The following is a 16,562-nucleotide window of genomic DNA, read 5'->3' as shown; positions in this document are numbered from 1 at the left end:
CTAAGCATTTCCAAATTGCACATGGCCAAAATGTAAAAGGGTATTAAAAAGGTCTCTAAAAATTGGAGAGGAGGTTACCATGAAAAGAATATCTTATATCATGAAGCTAACTTAGGCCTAGATTTAGAGTTTGGCGGTAGCCGTCAAACCAGTGTTAGAGGCTCCTAACGCTGGTTTTTACCGCCTGCTGGTATTTAGAGTCAGTCAGGAAAGGGTCTAACGCTCACTTTGCAGCCGCGACTTTTCCATACCGCAGATGCCCCTACGCCATTTGCGTATCCTATCTTTTCAATGGGATCTTTCTAACGCCGGTATTTAGAGTCTTGGCTGAAGTGAGCGTTAGAAATCTAACGACAAAACTCCAGCCGCAGAAAAAAGTCAGTAGTTAAGAGCTTTCTGGGCTAACGCCGGTTTATAAAGCTCTTAACTACTGTGCTCTAAAGTACACTGACACCCATAAACTACCTATGTACCCCTAAACCGAAGCCCCCCCACATTGCCGCCACGCTATTAAAAATTTTTAACCCCTAATCTGCCGCTCCGTACACCACCGCCACATACGTTATCCCTATGTACCCATAATCTGCTGCCCCTAATACCGCCGACCCCTACATAATATTTATTAACCCCTAATCTGCTGCCCCCGCTATCGCTGACACCTGCATTTTTTTGAACCCCTAATCTGCCGCTCCGTACACCGCCGCAACCTACATTATACTTATGTACCCCTAATCTGCTGCCCCTAACACAGCCGACCCCTATATTATATTTATTAACCCCTAATCTGCCGCCCCCGCTATCGCTGACACCTGCATATTTTTTTTAACCCCTAATCTGCCGCTCCGTACACCGCCGCAACCTACATTATACATATGTACCCCTAATCTGCTGCCCCTAACACAGTCGACCCCTATATTATATTTATTAACCCCTAATCTGCCGCCCCCAATGTCGCCTCCACCTACCTACAATTATTAACCCCTAATCTGCCGACCGGACCACACCGCTACTATAATAAATGTATTAACCCCTAAAGCTAAGTCTAACCCTAACACTAACACCCCCCTAAATTAAATATAATTTAAATCTAACAAAATAAATTAACTCTTATTAAATAAATTAATCCTATTTAAAGCTAAATACTTACCTCTAAAATAAACCCTAATATAGCTACAATATAAATTATAATTATATTGTAGCTATTTTAGGATTAATATTTATTTTACAGGCAACTTTGTAATTATTTTAACCAGGTACAATAGCTATTAAATAGTTAATAACTATTTAATAGCTAAAATAGTTAAAATAATTACAAAATTACCTCTAAAATAAATCCCACTACACTATCAATAAATTAATTAAATACAATACCTACAAATAACTACAATGAAAAAAACTAACTAAAGTACAAAAAATAAAAAAGAACTAAGTTACAAAAAATAAAAAAATATTTACAAACATTAGAAAAATATTACAACAATTTTAAACTAATTACACCTACTCTAAGCCCCATAATAAAATAACAAAGACCCCCAAAATAAAAAAATGCCCTACCCTATTCTAAATGTAAAAAGTTCAAAGCTCTTTTACCTTACCAGCCCTGAAAAGGGCCATTTGCGGGGCATGCCCCAAATAATTCAGCTCTTTTGCCTGTAAAAAAAAACATACAATACCCCCCCAACATTACAACCCACCACCCACATACCCCTAATCTAACCCAAACCCCCCTTAAATAAACCTAACACTAAGCCCCTGAAGATCTTCCTACCTTATCTTCACCATGCCAGGTTCACCGATCCGTCCTCCGAAGTCTTGATCCAAGCCTCCGAAATCTTCATCCAAGCCCAAGCGGGGGCTGGCGATCCATAATCCGGCTGAAGTCTTCTATCAAGCGGTGGCTGAAGAGGTCCAGAAGAGGCTCCAAAGTCTTCATCCTATCCGGGAAGAAGAGGCGATCCGGACCGGCAACCATCTTGATCCAAGCGGCATCTTCTATCTTCATCCGATGAGGAACGGCTCCATCTTGAAGACCTCCAGCGTGGATCCATCTTCTTCTTGGCTGATTGGATCAGCCAATCAGATTGAGCTCGCATTCTATTGGCTGTTCCTATCAGCCAATAGAATGCGAGCTCAATCTGATTGGTTGATCCAATCAGCCAATCAGATTGAACTTGAATCTGATTGGCTGATTCCATCAGCCAATCAGAATTTTCCTACCGTAATTCCGATTGGAATTTGAGGGACGCCATCTTGGATGACGTCCCTTAAAGGAACTTTCATTCTTCAGTTGGACGTCGGAAGAAGAGGATGGATGCGCTGGAGGTCTTCAAGATGGAGCCGTTCATCATCGGATGAAGATAGAAGATGCCGCTTGGATCAAGAGGGTTGCCGGTCCGGATCTCCTCTTCTTCCCGGATAGGATGAATACTTTAGAGCCTCTTCTGGACCTCTTCATCCGCCGCTTGATAGAAGACTTCAGCCGGATTATGGATCGCCAGCCCCCGCTTTGGCTTGGATGAAGACTTCGGAGGCTTGGATCAAGACTTCGGAGGACGGATCGGTGAACCTGGCATGGTGAAGATAAGGTAGGAAGATCTTCAGGGGCTTAGTGTTAGGTTTATTTAAGGGGGGGGTTGGGTTAGATTAGGGGTATGTGGGTGGTGGGTTGTAATGTTGGGGGGGTATTGTATGTTTTTTTTTACAGGCAAAAGAGCTGAATTATTTGGGGCATGCCCCTCAAATGGCCCTTTTCAGGGCTGGTAAGGTAAAAGAGCTTTGAACTTTTTTAATTTAGAATAGGGTAGGGCATTTTTATATTTTGGGGGTCTTTGTTATTTTATTAGAGGGCTTAGAGTAGGTGTAATTAGTTTAAAATTGTTGTAATATTTTTCTAATGTTTGTAAATATTTTTTTATTTTTTGTAACTTAGTTCTTTTTTATTTTTTGTACTTTAGTTTATTTAATTGTAGTTATTTGTAGGTATTGTATTTAATTAATTTATTGATAGTGTAGTGTTAGGTTTAATTGTAACTTAGGTTAGGATTTATTTTACAGGTAATTTTGTAATTATTTTAACTATTTTAGCTATTAAATAGTTAATAACTATTTAATAGCTATTGTAACTGGTTAAAATAAATACAAAGTTGCCTGTAAAATAAATATTAATCCTAAAATAGCTACAATATAATTATAATTTATATTGTAGCTATATTAGGGTTTATTTTACAGGTAAGTATTTAGCTTTAAATAGGAATAATTTATTTAATAAGAGTTAATTTATTTAGTTAGATTTAAATTATGTTTAATTTAGGGGGGTGTTAGTGTTAGGGTTAGACTTAGCTTTAGGGGTTAATCCATTTATTAGAGTAGCGGCGAGATCCGGTCGGCAGATTAGGGGTTAATTATTGTAGGTAGCTGTCGGCGACGTTGGGGGCGGCAGATTAGGGGTTAATAAATATAATATAGGGGTCGGCGGTGTTAGGGGCAGTAGATTAGGGGTACATAGGGATAACGTAGGTTGCGGCGGTGTACGGAGCGGCAGATTAGGGGTTAATAATAAAATGCAGGGGTCAGCGATAGCGGCAGCAGCAGAATAGGGGTTAATAAGTGTAAGGTTAGGGGTGTTTAGACACGGGGTACATGTTAGGGTGTTAGGTGCAGACTTAGGAAGTGTTTCCCCATAGGAAACAATGGGGCTGCGTTAGGAGCTGAACGCTGCTTTTTTGCAGGTGTTAGGTTTTTTTCAGCTCAAACGGCCCCATTGTTTTCTATGGGGAATCGTGCACAAGCACGTTTTTTAAGCTGGCCGCGTCCATAAGCACCGCTGGTATTGAGAGTTGCAGTTGCGGTAAATATGCTATAGGCTCCTTTTTTGGAGCCTAACGCAGCCCTTCTGTGAACTCTAAATACCAGCGGTATTTAAAAGGTGCGGGGGGAAAAAGCATGCGTAGCTAACGCACCCCTTTGGCCGCAGAACTCTAAATCTAGCCCTTAATTTTTAATTTTGGTTCTTCATACACACTGGCATCAATATAATAGACACAAAATTTACCAGTTTCACATTGGTTCATTAATTATTATTTTTTACACAAATTTTAACTTAATATCACTGTTCTAAAAGTTCATTCTTATATGAATTTGACATGTTCTATTTAACAATACAATTAATTACTACTATATGGAAATTGTTGAGTTCTTTTTGCAAATATATATATATATATATATATATATATATTTATTTATACTGTATATATATATATATATATATATATATATATATATTTATATATTTATATGTTTTCTCTTTTTATTATTCTTTCTTTCATTTTTCCTTTCTTTTTCACTAGATTATTCCTTCACTAGATTATTTCTGTCACTTATTTTGAAAAATAGGTAGCAATCTATCAATAAATTGTAACACTTCATCTTCCACCCCAAACGATTGTGTTTGATCATATTAGTATATAATAACAATTGTTAACATAGACTCTCCAAATCCTATGGGTCATTGTTTCTCATGAATCAATATTGGCAAGAATATGTCTCTTGGAACCAATTAGGGCTTGAATACCACTCCAACTTCTGAAAAAAATGCTATAAAAAGAGAATAACTGGAAAGCAGACTCCATCTTGATAAAGGCCACTACCAGGCTGAAACGCGTAGATGCACTGTTGAATCTGCTGAATCTGTCTACAATAATCCCCATTTGGTGATACAGATGCTGAGGCTGGCGATTGTCTCAAGGAGGTCACGTGAGGTCTGATACAGACACAGGAATTTCAAGCGCACATGGAGTGCGGATGCCAAAGCAACGGCTGGGATTGAGGCAGTGAAACTACTCTCCCGTCCCTCAAAGTTCTGATGTACCGGGTGAGCGCTTAATAGGGGTAATCCATCAAGCCTTCTGTATATCTCCTCTTATCCAATAGAAGTGTGGATGTGGTCATTCAGCTGCTTTACATATTGCCCTACAGAATGGACAAGTGTTGTCAAGTTTGTAATATTGCCTTTACAGAAGTACTGCCTCAAGCTGAAATGAACTGTGGATCTATTTTTTTATTCTTACTATACCTGGAGAGTATTATATGTATATGAGCACATACGCTTTTATGTGCTGATTTGTTTTAATTGTTTTACCATTGGTGGTTTAATTAAGTATTTGCCTGTTTTTTTTATTCTGCTTATACTTTCTTTTGACTCATGCCCCTTTGTTATGAGTTAATCTTTCATATATGAGATAATTTATTTGCATATCCTTACTGTTTAGATAGGTTGCTAGTTTTTATGTGCACTTAACTTTTGTTTTCTTTAATTTCTACCCTCTGGGATTGGCTGTAGAGGACAACTCCTCCCTGTTAAGTTGCTATACCATCTTTTTGGAGTTCCTTCTGATACACCCCTGTACTTGAATGTATCCTTTGCTGAAGAAACAGCATTGCAAATACTGGCAGTTAGCTGAACCCATCTAGTTAGCCAATCACAAGAGGCAAATGTGTGCAGGCACCAATCAGCAGCTGGGGGGGAGGGGGTGCACCACAGGAGTACCCTGCACAGGATGCCTGAACACCTAAGCCGGCCCTGATTGATATGGTGCACTCTGTGCATTGTGATAAACTTTTTTTTCCAACATGATTTGCACTGCAAAGTATCCTGAACATTTTTGCTAGTTAGCACTGTATAGCCCCTGTACATTTTTTAATTTTTGTCTAATTTACATTGATAAACATAGGCATGCAACCAAAGAATTCCTCTCAAAACAGAAAATCTTCTTGGAAAGTGTTTTCTAATGGAGTGGAATACTATTGTTGAATTTTCTTAAATACAAAATATGTTTGAAGTTGAGACAGTGGGGTAGATTTATTATTTGGTAGGCGGACATGTCCGCCCGACATCACTAAATTGCTTGTGCAATGCCGCCCCCTGCATATTTGTGGCCAATCGGCCACTAGCAAGGGGTGCCAATCATCCTGATGGTATCTCATCGGGATAATTGCAGTCTGCCTCCTCAGAGGTGGTGGACGAGTTACGGAGCAGCAGTCTTATGACCGCTGCTTCTAAACTTTTGTTTCCGGCGAGCCAGAAACTACGGGGCTAAATTGCAGCATCCACTGCTTATTAAATCTACCTCGTGAACACAATAAGTGTATTTTAATGGATTTCTAATTGATTGGAATTGCTTTGCAAAACCCCAGGAAAAGCAAAGCAGGATGTTCTGCAGTGATCATTATCGATTGGAATAGATCCATTGTCTTAAATTTCATAGGTTCCCGGCTGTGCTAGAGAATTGTTAGATTTGCACTTTTCCCCTGCACACAGTGATATAATTAATAGTATCTCCAGGAATTGTGCAAATATATGTTTGCTTAAAGGGACATGAAACACTTTTGTGATTTAAATATAAAATGCTTTGTTTGTGTAATAAAGACATTTATTATTTATTTCCCCATTTTTTTGTGATGTCAATTAGACAATTGGGGGTTTTCTCAGTTCTGATAGTTGGAAGTGCACACTGCAGATTTTACAAGCATAACCCTGTCACATATTTGTCCCTAATTGACCCCAGCATAGGTGATAAGATACTGCTTGTCTAAAAATCCAGTTTTGTTCCTTCATATAAGGCAATCTGTGATGGGGGGAGTTTGACTAATAAAAAATAACTGCAGCAAGCAGCAGTGTTTTTATTTGACTAGTATGTTAATTTATTGCAAGACTACAGAAACATCTTTTACTTACAAAATTGTATATGTTCCATTATTCAGCCTTTAAATAGCTCCAAGGGGCACCTAAATATGCACTTGGAAGTTAATAGAAAGTAATTTGTAAAACTGAATAATTGTACCAGTCAGAAGCATTTGCCTTACTGTGCCAATGCCAAGAATCAAATGCAAATCCTTATGTCAAAATGAATGTCATTGCCCCAGTCCATAGGAAGACGTTCTATATGGCATATATGTGCAAAAGATAATGAAAAAGAATGCTCAAACATCCTAGTGCGTGAACTACAGATAAATGATGAATGTATTTGTTTCTGTATGAAAAATGTGTCTCAACAGGTTTAGACAGCAAACAGGCTGCAGAAGGAAATTATTAGTTTCAAACCACTGATTCCAAAAAGAATTTGATGGAGTCTGTTTAACTTCTGGCAGGCAAATCTGTAATATAAAATGAAAAATGGATTCCATTGCACCCTCTGTTCTTTTATCTATCTTTTAATAAATGATTCTTTTATCTCTACCTAACCGTGTCCTCTAAAAATCGAGTTACTTCTCAATGTCATTTTAATATGTGCAGTAAACAGGATTTTTTTTTTAATGCAGCTGTATTCACACTTGATACTTACTTTTGAACGTGCAGACGTTTTTTAATTGTTCCTAATGTCACATTCTCCGCACAGCGCCAACGCCGGCTCCGAGGCACAGTTCTCCCTCAAAATCCTCAGTATCTCACACAAGTGATCCCAATGCAGATGACATCTTTGAAGAAGGCTTTGATAGTCCTAGTAAAAGTGAAGAAAAAGAAGCTGTAAGTAATTGCTAGATATATTGAAAAAAAGATATCTCTAGACAATTTAATGCTTGTGACACATATTAACTGGCAGCATGTAGCAATCTAAAGACAAGGTTGCAGAAAACAAGATTTTTAATGGTTATTCTGTCTCTTTTTTTTAATCTATCATTCTTTGATTATACGTTTTTTTCTTAGCTAATTTATGTAAGATAAATATAAAAATAGTTTCATACTCAAGTAATAGCCCTATCTTTCATTGTGTAATTAAATGTATTAAATAAATTAAGAATAACATCACTGCTAAACTTAATTAAAGCATGAAATCTCAGATAAAATGGTTAATCATAGATAAAAAAAATGTTCCACAACATATGTTTATTATTTGTCTACTTTTCCTGTAATTTACATTGAAAAATTATGTTTTCCTTAAATAGATAGTATGTTATCAATATTTTAACAGCAGATGTGCAGGATGTGCAGTTATTTCAACGCTATCCTAACCTTGTAAAAAATAAAGATAGATTTATTTTTCAGTTCCAAAAAGGGTTTTTTAGCAAAGTAACTTTTCTGAGCCAAAAAAAACCTATTCTTTCTATCATCAATCTATCTATATGCCTCTCATCTAGCTATATATATATATATATATATATATATATATATATATATATATATATATATATATATATATATATATATATATATATATATAATTTGTATTATTTTTTAAATAAGCTAAGGATAGCTTTGAAGTAACTAGAAAAAAATTAGTTGTTTACTGTCACTACAAGAGGGGCTAGCAAACACCCTGTAAATTTAATCACCATGTCCCAGATTCATGCTATCCATGATTTCTTGTTCAGTGCAGTAAATTATGTATAGCTCTCTCTAATTGGCAACAATTGACAACAATGAAAACTTTACTAACAAAATGACAGTTTAAATACAGTAGAATTGTACATTCAACAAAAGCATCATACAAAGATAAATCGATAACATTTACTTTGAATTTAAAATGTGCAGTAGATTGTTTTTTGACAAAGTTCCCTTCAAATTCCCTGTCCCCTATAGCTTGTAACAGACACCAGCCAATCACACTTATATACATACATACTATTATGGACTATTGCACATGCTCAGTATCAGCTCGTGCCTCAGAGAGTGTGCATAGAGACTAGCTCAGTTTGATAATAGAAGTTAATTGGACATGTTATGTTTAATACTGCATGCTCTATCTGAATCATGAAAGTTTCATTCTGACTTTAGTTTATCTTTAAGACATTTATTTTGCATGTAGATCTATTGCAATTTGGTTCTTAATTGCTGATATATATTATGCACATGCATAACAATTTCTTTAATGTCCTTTTAAATAAGTGAAGTGCTTACACCATACAGTATTCAGCAAATGCAATATTTTGTTCTTGTGTTTTAGCCTGATGCGTCTCAGGATTCACCCAGCACTGACCTTGGTGAGCCCTCGGGGGATAACATGACTCCCCAAGTTGGTAGCTAGATAGCACTGGTGTGGTAGGTATCTGTCCTTTTTTTCTTTTTCTTGAATCGCTTCATTCTTGAGCTTTTGTTTTTGTGGACTTTTTTCCCCTTGTCTTGTTTTTTCCTTTACCTTTTCATTCCTTATTTTTCCCGTCATAGTGCCGTATATTTCCTGGCACCTGGTTGCATGACCTTGTGTTGTCTTGTTATGGTTGAGTTCTTGTGCTTTGTTCCATTGCATGATTTATTACAGGCACCTGGACATGTCATCATGGGACTGTCCCATTAAAGGATACTGCCATGCTTGTTTTGACACTAATATTGTACAATTAAAATCTGTTAAATGTGTGTGGGAGGGAGGCTTCTCAAAGTCAAATATTGGGTCTCTGCTTTGTAGCCTAACCTTCCATTCTAAATCTTATGACAGTTTCTTAGATAGATAGTTAAATAGATAGATATATAGATAGATAGATAGATAGATAGATAGATAGATAGAAAGATAGATAGATAGATAGATAGATAGATAGATAGATAGATAGATAGATAGATAGATAGATAGATAGATAGATAGATAGGATAGGATGTCAACTGCTTTGTAGCCTAACCTTCCATTCTAAATCTTATGGCAGTTTCTTAGGTAGATAGATAGATAGATAGATAGATAGATATGATAGGATGTCAACTGCCATATTTATTTTGGGATCCACTTTTATTTTCAGCACTTTGGTTCTCTATTATTGGCAAATCTCAGTCTCTCAAGTTTTACAATTTTCTATTATATCCTATGAATACCATTTACCAAAGATTAGATAAATGAATAAGCTTTAGTGATTAGATTGTAGGATAGTGCCAGAACCACAGCATGCAGCACCTTCTATAATATTTTAACTCTCAAAAGGATCATAAGATGTATGGAAAATGGCAGCACTGCAAACCAAAAAGAGAGCTGTTAACTAAAATACGTTGTTGAGATCCCAGAGAACGTGATAGCCTTTCAGTATAATAATGTACAACAAACAATCACAAATATTATCTTCCAAATAAAAATATTAATGGTCCAACAGATGAGCAGTACCAAAAGGTTTAATGTCTGCTAGAATAAAAACAATAGACTAACTTTTCCAGACAACAAATGGCCCTCGTATTGGTTCAAGTCCTTAAAATGAGGGAGAACTTGCAAAGGTTACTAAAAAGCTACAGTATTTGTCCCATGGATCAGTGGCATTTTCCACTTGAAACCAGCAGTGCTCTGTAGGTCTTGATTGGTGCTTTAAATGTGTGTTTACCCCTTTGAAAGTAAAGAGGAAGTAAAATTGATGGTCATTATCTGCCAAGATTTTAAACTGACACAATCATCCATATGGAGGAGCACCATCTAAACAAATGTTGATTTTGTTTGTATAAAATAATGTCATGTAAAGGCTATTTCAATGTAAATTTAAACTTTTACAGCTTTATCATTTGTGTGTGCCATTCTAAGTCTTTTGGCTGATAGTAACTTCCTTGTAATGCCCTTTAATGTTTATTGGCTAAAGATACTTCCTGTTAATGCTCATTAGCTAACATACTTCCTGCTAATGCTCATTGGCTAATTATACTTCCTTCTAATGCTCATTGGCTAATTATACTTTCTGCTAATGCTCATTGACTAACATTACTTCCTGCTAATGCTCATTGGCTAACAGTCTTCCTGCTTATGCTCATTGGTTGATAGGTATGTCCTGCTAACTCTGAGCATTAGTAGGAAGAAGCTTAAAGTCTATAAGCATTAGAAGAATGTGCACAACTGGCTATTTTAGTTTACATTTTTATATCTATTAAGGCAACACGTTAAAATGCTACTTTTTCATATGACAGAGAAAACATTTCTGAGTACAATTTCCCTGTAGTTCTCTATCACTATTACAGTGGAACCATAATGAAGGTACAACTGTCAGTAATCCCTACTTTAAGCTTTTCCCAGCTAGGTAATTAGAAACCAAGACCATAATACAATGGGTGAATTGTGAATAACCTGCATAATCCTGAGAATAACCCTATGGACCCTGAGTCACTAACATAACTAAAATCTAGAGTCTCAAGGTCAAACGTTTAAAGTTCCCATCAAGTTCTGCTTATTCGTCATATACTTTTCTTTTTCATAGACTGTCACACAGTAGCACCCCTTTAAATAACAGAAAGGGTCACATAATTATGAAGGAACCTACATAATGTCTGGAAAAAATTACTTTCAATGTTCTTTGGTGTAAGCAATGGTTTGTCCACCAGATTGATATATAGTAATGATACTTTTGTCCCAAGAGGCATGAAAACACGTTGCAGTACATCCTACAATGTCTTTCTTACTAATCACCGGTCTGTGAAATTGCTGTCTTCTTACAACAGCGTGAGATTATAGACCGTTTAGTTTAATGAGTTTCTCTGAGCAGCTGAAAGTGAAGAAGAACATAGATACAACCAGATACACTAGAGAGCATATGCCGGTCAGCAGGGTCCCACAACGTTTCTAATGTTAGTCAAAACAATATTAGTACAGGTGTATTAACCTCATCCATTTTTAATGTAGCTCATTATGTGACAATAAAATTAGATGTTAACAAAGGCAATGGTTTTTAGAATGAATGTGTTGACTATAAATAATACTTTCAAATCTTCTTCTCAAAATGATATGATAATATAGATAATGTATTTCTTATTATTAGATTTTTTTTAAATGTCTGTCTTTACTTATTTTCAAAAATGTTCATGCAATTTTGTAATAGGATATCATGTTATATTGTTGTCCATTGATGCATTTGCAATGATGACATCTTCCTGTTGGCAGCAACATGGTAACTTAATTTTAACTGACACACAATATCAAGGAGCAGACACACCACTGTTATGTTACAGCATCATTTATTTCCCTCTCCAGCTCACATTTCGTTTAGTTTGTAATCTGCTGGCTGTAGAAGTTGCAAAATAAAGTTTACCCTTTGAGAGCAAGCAGCGTCAACAGGAAGATGTTAACACTGCGAATGGAAGTGTTTAATAGTTGTTTTAAAATCTTCCTGAGGCTATTATGACAGCACACCTATTAAGAAATAAAATTTATTTAAAGTGGCTTAACAAGTACCATCATACTCTGCAAAAATTTGTTTAAAAAAGGCAAAGTTCAGCATTACGTGCACGTGACCAGTGCTGATTTTCTGGCTTACATGAGTGCTGATTGGTAGGTACACTCAGTGCACTACATAGGTGTAAGAACAGAGATCTCAGAGGTTGCAAGGGCCACACAGCATCTGTCTGTAAGGGGCCCAGTAGGCAGTGGAGAACCCTATTGTTATTCATGAATAAACATTATGTGCTACACCTGTCAAAATATCATTGTGCAACCAGCAACAGCAATCTCTCCTTGCACTCCTATCCTTGCATTAAGTACTTACACCTGAGTTACGTGCTGTAGCTGGATGCCTATATCACACTGACAGCTGCACTTGTACAGTGTCCCTGTGCCCACCACCTCGTTCATCTGATAACCCAGGACAATTGTGCTAATATTTATGTCTCAGTAACACAAGTAGGTATTCTCTCTGCTTCCTGATTGTGAGCAAAGGAATTCCTTCCTTTGGTTGCCACTTCCCTTAGCCCTGGTCATAAGAAGCGGGTGTACTAGCTTTCCTTTTAAAAGAAAGTGCTTGCCAATAAACAGCTATGTATACCCTTAGATCAACAGCTATTGCATTTTGCCGACCTTGTGTTAAAAAAAAAAAGAAGGCTAAAAAAGCTTTTATCTAATACACTTCACAAAAAGCACAATACATATCAAAAGGGAACATTCCTCCTCCATTTAAACCTCAAAATACAAGTGTTTACAAATCCCTACAGGAAAGGAATTGCAGTGGAGAGACAGCAGAGAAAACAAGATAATTTGAGGTTTGGTAACATTCATGTGCCGTTGTCTGATTTCTTGTCTCCCTTTGCCTTGTTTTGGAAATTATCATGCAGAATGTAATGACCCAATAATATACATAAGCTTTCTTGATTGTTTCAATGATGTTACATCATTTTAATCTCACAGATGTGTTCTAAGAAGGATCAGTTGCATGGAGAAAAGTAAAGAAAGCATTATCTTTTTTAAATAACCAACAAAGAGCTCTTAACTCTATAGGATTAACTCTTCTGCATACACTCAAAGGTAGAACAATAAATATTTATTCAATACCAGCAGTCATAAAGGAGACACTTGTTACAAATGCTGCAAGGATTATTCTCAGGAGATCATATCAAGGATCCTTGGCTATATTGATTTCTATGTACCCTTGAGTTCTATATACAGTATTTAGTAACAAATCATCAGATGTGTATAGGTTGGAGTTAAAACAAATATAATTCTGCACCTCTGTCCCTGGAATGTTAACAGCACATATTTAACCTTTTATGCTGGTACTTTGCAGAGAAAAATAAAGCTGCCATGTTAAAATATACTTTAAAATTAGCTGGCACAATTTGCCATTTTAAAAATCATAGTAGCACTAATTAAAACAAATATGTGGTAGAAATTTGTAACATGCAGGGGGATGTCAATCAACCCAATCATATTCAATCAGGTTGATTTCTGTCCGCCGCCTCCTTAGACCGTTGCTTCATAACTTCTGTTTCCGGCGAGCCTGAAGGATCGCCGGAAACACGGGGCATCAAGCTCTCTACGGAGCTTGATAAATAAGCCCCAATACAATGAAAGCAATACTTCTGCTGCAATAATAGAAGACAAAACGCCACTCACCTGATGAGAAAATGTTCCTTCTCAATGCATTTCAGGGTCCCATCCCTTCTTCAGAATAAATGAATATACTTATATAAATAGTTCCTAAACCATTTAAGACTATATTCCATTGTTTATGTTAAGATTTTCAACAAAGTTGTTTTCAAATTCAAAGTTGTTTCAAATCGTTTACAAAAAACAGTTTATTTAATGGTTTTCTAATGACTTTGCACAATATTATCTCTACTGAAACGTATCATTGAGATCCCTCTCCAACCCAATCCTATGCATTTTTGTTCTTTTGAAGAACTTTAACCTTTTGGAAACTCATTTTGTCCATTGCACCACACTGAATGTTTCTTTTACAGTTTTCTCTAGGCATTCAAATTTCAAACATGTTCAACTCATATTTCAACAAATGTAATAAATTATTTGTGCTTAACATTATTAAAAATAAACTGGTCAGACTTCTAAAATATGAAACAGAGCTCTCAACAACTCTGCATTATGTGGGGTTATCACAGCTGTTCCCACTGAATCAGTTAGACTTCCTGACAAACACTACCCAACTCCCACTCTGTCCACTCCTTACCTAATTCTGTTCCTGAAATGACATGGCTCCGCCCTTTTCTTTGCTACAACACTGCCCTGCCCTTAGATCTCCCTCATAAGCCACCAGGTCCCAAATACTAGTGTTGGGAGATATAATGAAATATGTAAACAAAATATTAAACTGATATGTTTTCATGTTTACAATGTTATTACAATTCAGCTTAAATTTAAGTATATTCTGAAACAAAATAAGAAAGGGGTTATCTGCATACATATGATATTTACGAATATCTATATTTTTTGTTTTATTTTCTGTCATCTTTAGATCGGATCAGGAGAGATTATCTATGCCCAGATCAAAAGACCTCCGAAATGTGCTTCAAGGTTCGACTAAATACCTGACTGGTTCCTGAAACTTGCAACATCGTATCAATAGACCATAACAATGGGTTTTACCAGTATACAGAACAAAGGCTTTTCATGGCAAAGGCACAGCACAGACTCTCTAACACAGATTTACCAGAAATCTTTGCAAAGGAAGTTGGTTTACTATCTTTTGATCATCTGCTTCATGGAAGAGGACATCCATTGAATACTTTTATTGGGTTATTTTTTATTTGATTAAAAAAACTCTATATAGCCGCAGTATCACGTTGGATTACGGGACAAATTTTGCACTGGTTTTTTTTCTATTGATATTTTCATAATAACACCCAAAAATAAGGGTTATTTGTTGACAGTAAGCAAATATTTTTATTTTGCATCTATTAACAAGATTTTTTTTTTTTTTGATGGGGCAGGGATAATATCTTTCACAAGCCTGGTTATGATAGAAAATGCAATTATACCAATTTTTGTATCGCTTTCTCTTTGGCCTTTGAAACTGTGGAGGACAAATAACATTGGTCTTTGTTGAGTGGAAACCGGAAGTTGCACGTGCTGAAGGACGTATTGAGAAAGACAGATTTAAGGAGATAAAAAACATTGGGGGTTTACTTCCTTCTCACATATCTTGCTGCTGTAATACTATGCAGACAAGGGGATTCCTCATCATGCGTGCCATTTTTAAAGACAGATTTGCCTAAATAATCTGCAACATTTCTGAATCTTGGATTCAGATGAAAAAGACTTTGCCCTGGGACATTAGAGGCATGAATTTTGCTATAAAAATGAAATATGCGATTAAATTACCCATCTCTGTCTCTTTTGTACATTAGAAAAAAAATGAATTTTTATTTTATAATCGTAACATTAAATTCTTCTTGGAAAAGGCTTTAAGTACATAACATAAACAATTGCAGATTTTGTAAATATCAGTATTATGACAAATGTTTTCATATTGCCATTACACTGTAGCAAAGATAGACAATTTCAGTGGTTGGAAGGTATGTCATTTTAAGGTTTAAATTCACAAGTTTTTCAAGTGCAGAGTAATTAGCTTGTCCGAAACTAATAAACTGAATGGGGATCCTTGTATGATGATTTCATTTTTATTTCAGAACTACAGTATTTGTTAATCATATACATCTTAAAGGGACATAATACTCATATGCTAAATCACTTGAAACTGATGCAGTATAACTGTAAAAATCTGAAAAGAAAATATCACCTGAGCATCTCTATGTAAAAAAGAGAAGATATTTTACCTCAGAATTTCTTCAGCTCACCAGAGTAAGTGTTCTATGAACACTTATACTTCAGCTACTATCCAACTGCGAGTTAAAAAAAACAATAGCCAATCAGCATCAGCAGTGCTGAGGGCATGCATTGTTTTGCTGTGATCTCATGAGATTCCACTGATATCTTGTGAGATTTCATAGTAAACTTCCTCAAAACGTCCTCCACATGACTGTGTCTACACATGCCAGATGCACACTCCCTTGAAAGTAATGGGTAAAATATCTTCCTTTTTTACATAGAGATGTTCAGGTGATATTTACTAGTCAGCTTTTTACAGCTATGCTGCATCAGTTTCATGTGTTTCAATATTTGGGTATTATGTACCTTTAATGATCATTGTCTTCTTTTATAGATGCTCTCAGTATACATTTTTTCATATATAAAGTCGTATCTATACTAAAACAAATTAGAAAAATAAACCCAGGTGCATCGGAGGTGTATTTAGGCATAGCCTATATAAGCTGACGCCTACGGTTGCCAATATGAGTGGGCAGCAAATAATCACAGAAACTGAGGGGGTTTTATTTGTTGTTAGTTTTTTTATATGTATTCTATTCATAAAATACTCTTCCTGATGTTGTTTAT

At 36.0% G+C, this 16,562-nt stretch overlaps 1 protein-coding gene across 1 annotated transcript in view; it reads left to right on the top strand.

The window, feature by feature from the left end:
* DAB1 (DAB adaptor protein 1) overlaps positions 1-15,773 on the top strand; it is a 411,660-nt gene extending 395,887 nt beyond the window's left edge. Inside the window, exons 13-15 of the mRNA XM_053694085.1 lie at positions 7,395-7,522; positions 8,940-9,034; positions 14,623-15,773. Coding sequence (XP_053550060.1) covers positions 7,395-7,522; positions 8,940-9,020 — 209 coding nt within the window. The 3' untranslated portion in view covers positions 9,021-9,034; positions 14,623-15,773. The remainder of the gene's footprint in view (positions 1-7,394; positions 7,523-8,939; positions 9,035-14,622) is intronic.
* The last annotated feature ends 789 nt before the right edge of the window (positions 15,774-16,562 follow it).

Source organism: Bombina bombina, chromosome 10 (assembly GCF_027579735.1).
Source record: "Bombina bombina isolate aBomBom1 chromosome 10, aBomBom1.pri, whole genome shotgun sequence".
Taxonomy (NCBI): Eukaryota; Metazoa; Chordata; class Amphibia; order Anura; family Bombinatoridae; genus Bombina; species Bombina bombina.
The sequence above is the reverse complement of the archived record's forward strand: the minus strand, read 5'-3'. Positions and strand labels throughout refer to the sequence as shown.